The following is a 5,018-nucleotide window of genomic DNA, read 5'->3' on the forward strand; positions in this document are numbered from 1 at the left end:
CTTTTGGATTGACCTTGCAAGTTTTAACTGTTTATATATTTTGTTATATTATTTAGAAATTGTTTGATTAAATTATTTGCTTCGATATTTATTTCACAGGTTATTATATCTAGAAAATATTGAAAAATAAATGTTATGCTTCCGAAAATTTAAGACTATAAGATTCGATATTTATGAAGAATTATTATAATTTTTTAATATTTATACTAAAAAAGGTTAAATTTCTAAAATTTAAGACTTTTATATTTAGTATTTTTCTAAGTACTAATAAATATTATTTACTAAATATATAATTTAAATTAATCACAAAAAAATAATAGCAATACTAAATAATGTAAATTTAAAAATTAATATAATATAGTATAGTATCAAATATTATATAACGTTATTATAATATAATATATTTATATTAAAATAATATAATATAACATAATACGATAAAATGTGCCAGACGCACCCTCAAGTTATACATGCCGAAGTATCAAAACGATCCATAGAAAAAGAAAATGGCCATCAACAATGTAATTTCAATAAACTAAAGGGGAAGCCATGTAATTTTCGTAAAAGTAAAATATAAATGGAGTTTTTTATTACAAAACACATACGGTAAATACACGTGCGAAGTCCGATCGTAGTCTCACACACGCCCGCTTGAAACCCGGGTCCCCACCTCACACAACATCAGCATTCAGCAACAGAGACAAGCGCATTTCTTTTTTAACTAATAATAATAATAATAATAATAAATAAAAAGCAAAAAGAAAAGTAATAGAGAGAGAGAGAGAGAGTACGTTCAGTGTGTATTCTCTCGCAGATTCATCAGATCCCAACCCCTCCGAAAAAGCAAAAGCAAAAGCAGATGAATAAAAAGCAAAGCCAAACCAGGACACCGCCCACTCTTTCTCTCTCTCTCGCTGAGTCTCTTTGTTGTTCTTATCTCTTCTCTCTTCTCTTTCTAAAGTATTTTCATTTTTTCTATTTTAAATCTATGTGAACCTTCATTTTCCTCGTTTATAGTACGAATGAATGAATGAGAAAGCTAGGGTTTCCTTTTCAAGCCTCCGTTTTGTTTTCCTCCTCTACATGTCGCCCTTCAAAGGTATTTACTACTTACAAACCAACCAGTTTTTTTTTTTCTTTTACTGTTGTTTCAGCTAATTTTTTTTTTCAAAACATATTTTTTACACTGTAATAGTGTGATGTTGTTGTTGAGGTGGCTTACATTGCGTTAGTTTCTCGAGAGGATCGAGAAAATAGAAATCAAGTTTTTTTAAAGATTTTTATTTAGATTTTAACAGTATTCTCTGTTCAACACTAAACGACTGTTTTGTAGCTGACAAAAGTTATGTTTGTTCATTTCAAACCAAAATTATCAAGCCACATGATATAATTGTTCGCTCTTAATTTTCTTGTTGCATTTTCTCGGGTTTCCAAACAGAGGGTTAGTTAGATATAATTATACTATGTTTCTTCATTTTTTTCACCCTTTTTTTACTGTTCTCAGATCTAAAACCATAAAGAAAAATTACATATAATGGTGTAATTATTTATTTATTTATTTATTTTCTATTTTGGTAACTGATATTTTTTCGGTTTATACAGGATTGAAGGTAGCAGATCTGAAGCTTTAAGGAAGCTGCTGTTGTTAGGTCATTTTCTATCTTTGTCAACAAGCTCTCCATTTATTAGAGATCTAAGGTTTTTTTTTTGTTTTTTTAATTTGCAATTTGCAAATTATCTGCGTTTTGCTTCCAGCTGTTGTCGTTTTAAGTTCTCAAAACATCATTTATTATCTTATCTTTATCTAGCTGTTGAGGTGTCTTTGCTTTTGCCTTGAATATCTCCTCTTTATTTTCCTCCTTTTTAGTTTCCACAATCTCTTGGTAACTCAGATTTAGTTTACTTATCAGTAACGGCTAGCTTATTTAATTTTTTTTCTTCCAATATTTTAGGGTCTTGTGGACTTTCGAATTTAAAAGAGGAAAATTATCACTTGCCGTCTTCTGTGACGCTTTTAAGTGTTCTGTTTCAACTTGAAAGTTTACAACAACTTGGGTGTCCTTTCATTTGAAACCGTAAGCCAAGATGAGACCACCACTGGAAGAGTTTTCTTTGAAAGAGACGAAACCCCACTTGGGTGGGGGAAAGATAACCGGTGACAAGCTCACTAGCACCTATGACCTCGTTGAGCAAATGCAGTACCTTTATGTCCGGGTTGTAAAGGCCAAGGACTTGCCCCCGAAGGATGTCACTGGTAGTTGTGATCCTTATGTCGAAGTTAAGATGGGGAATTATAAGGGTACAACTCGGCATTTTGAAAAGAAAACAAATCCTGAGTGGAACCAGGTGTTTGCTTTCTCGAAGGATCGTATTCAGTCTTCTGTGCTTGAGGTTACTGTGAAGGATAAGGATTTTGTTAAGGATGATTTTATGGGTAGGGTTTTGTTTGATTTGAATGAGATTCCAAAACGAGTTCCACCTGATAGTCCATTGGCACCACAGTGGTATAGGTTGGAGGATAGAAAGGGGGATAAGGTTAGGGGAGAATTGATGTTGGCTGTGTGGATGGGCACTCAAGCAGATGAGGCATTTCCTGAGGCGTGGCATTCCGATGCGGCTACTGTCACTGGAATTGAGGGTCTTGCGAACATACGGTCAAAGGTTTATCTCTCGCCTAAGCTTTGGTATTTGAGGGTTAATGTGATTGAAGCTCAGGATCTGCAACCCACCGACAAGGGTAGATTCCCAGAAGTTTATGTGAAGGCCCAACTGGGAAATCAGGCTTTGAGAACAAGAGTTTCTGCTAGCAGGACCATTAATCCAATGTGGAATGAGGATCTGATGTTTGTGGCAGCTGAACCATTTGAAGAGCACTTGATTTTGACTGTGGAAGATAGAGTTGCACCTAACAAGGATGAAGTTCTGGGGAAATGTATGATCCCATTGCAGTATGTGGACAAGAGGCTTGATCATAAACCAGTGAACACTAGGTGGTATAATCTTGAAAAGCATATCGTTGTAGAAGGGGAGAAGAAGAAAGATACAAAGTTTGCTAGCAGGATCCACATGAGGATTTGTTTGGAAGGTGGTTATCATGTTTTAGATGAATCAACACACTACAGCAGTGATCTTAGGCCAACGGCAAAGCAGTTATGGAAGTCCAGCATAGGGGTCTTAGAATTGGGGATTTTGAATGCTCAAGGGTTAATGCCAATGAAGACTAAAGATGGTCGAGGAACTACAGATGCGTATTGTGTGGCAAAGTATGGCCAGAAATGGGTTCGAACCAGGACAATCATTGATAGCCCTACTCCCAAGTGGAATGAGCAGTATACATGGGAAGTTTTTGATCCGTGTACTGTTATAACCATTGGGGTATTTGATAATTGTCACTTGCATGGAGGAGATAAAGCTGGTGGGGCAAGGGATTCAAGGATTGGAAAGGTAAGGATCCGTCTTTCTACCCTTGAAACAGATCGGGTTTACACTCATTCGTATCCACTGCTGGTGCTATACCCAAATGGTGTCAAGAAGATGGGTGAAATTCATTTGGCTGTGAGGTTTACATGCTCTTCATTGCTTAATATGATGCACATGTACTCGCAGCCACTGTTACCAAAGATGCACTATCTGCATCCATTGACTGTCAGCCAGCTCGATAGCTTGAGACACCAGGCCACTCAGATTGTGTCCATGAGACTTAGCCGAGCTGAGCCGCCGTTGAGGAAAGAAGTAGTCGAGTACATGTTGGATGTGGGCTCTCATATGTGGAGCATGAGAAGAAGCAAAGCTAACTTTTTCAGGATTATGGGAGTTTTGAGTGGGATAATTGCTGTTGGAAAATGGTTTGATCAGATCTGCAATTGGAAAAACCCCATTACGACAGTGTTGATTCACATCTTGTTCATCATACTGGTGCTGTATCCAGAGCTTATCTTACCAACAGTGTTCCTCTATCTCTTCTTGATTGGTGTTTGGTATTATAGATGGAGACCAAGACATCCTCCTCACATGGACACCCGTCTCTCACATGCAGATTCTGCTCATCCTGATGAACTTGATGAAGAATTTGATACATTTCCAACTTCTAGGCCTTCTGATATTGTAAGGATGAGATATGATCGACTGAGAAGTATTGCTGGAAGAATTCAGACTGTGGTTGGTGATTTAGCTACTCAAGGGGAGAGGCTGCAGTCTTTACTGAGCTGGAGAGACCCAAGAGCCACAGCTCTGTTTGTAATTTTCTGTCTGATTGCAGCCATTGTTCTTTATGTTACACCATTCCAAGTTGTGGCTCTTCTAACGGGATTTTATGTGTTAAGACATCCAAGGTTCCGTCACAAGCTTCCTTCCGTACCGCTCAATTTCTTCAGGAGGTTGCCAGCAAGAACTGATTGCATGCTATGAGTGAGGCCATATATACTCCAACTGCCTTTTAAGTTATATGGCATTTAATTTTATCTGTTTCTTGTCAACTCAGCGACGAATTTATGGAAACAAAATTGAGCTTGTTTGCCTACTATATTATGCAAGATGGGTGTCAGGTTCTGGTATGACATGTAACCTTCCCCTAAAGGTGGTAGATTTTGTGGATTTGTGGTTCTTTTTATGTTATTTTATAGGATTCTATGTTTTAAACTCAAGTCTACGGTGATCAATCGATGTTAATTTGTAATTTTGTAGGCTTCTGAGTGCAATTAACCCATCCTGAACACCCTCTTGCTTAATTTTATCCAGTAGATATTCATCTGATGGAAAATTTGATTTTCAATATTTGACGCTTTTTCTTGGGATGGCACGAGTTCGAATGTCTTTATGTTCATATTTCAATTGCATGCTTCACCATGTTAGCTTGAATCTTTAATTCATTCATGGCATATAAAAGACCAACATCCCCTCTTTAAAATTACGGCTGTCTACCATTTCCTGGACAGCTAGGGTTGTTATACTACTTTTTATTATGTTGGTCCTCTGGAATTTCGTGACAGCAATTTGTTGAATTTAATTATATGAATGCA

The 5,018-nt window shown here is 36.8% G+C and overlaps 1 protein-coding gene across 2 annotated transcripts; it reads left to right on the forward strand.

Moving 5' to 3' along the window:
• Positions 1-805: 805 nt before the first annotated feature.
• On the forward strand, positions 806-4,812 carry LOC18044839 (FT-interacting protein 1). Of its 2 annotated transcripts, none has more exons than XM_024185549.1 (3): positions 806-1,099; positions 1,603-1,698; positions 1,953-4,812. In XM_024185549.1, exon 3 carries the CDS (start codon positions 2,086-2,088, stop codon positions 4,405-4,407), a length of 2,322 nt encoding a protein of 773 aa, XP_024041317.1. In that variant the 5' UTR covers positions 806-1,099; positions 1,603-1,698; positions 1,953-2,085; the 3' UTR covers positions 4,408-4,812. The 2 variants fall into 2 exon arrangements, with proteins under 2 accessions (XP_024041317.1, XP_006437045.1); XM_006436982.2 differs by having other exon boundaries at positions 1,603-1,649.
• The last annotated feature ends 206 nt before the right edge of the window (positions 4,813-5,018 follow it).

This window comes from Citrus clementina, unplaced genomic scaffold, assembly GCF_000493195.1.
Source record: "Citrus clementina cultivar Clemenules unplaced genomic scaffold, Citrus_clementina_v1.0 scaffold_4, whole genome shotgun sequence".
NCBI classification, from domain to species: Eukaryota; Viridiplantae; Streptophyta; class Magnoliopsida; order Sapindales; family Rutaceae; genus Citrus; species Citrus x clementina.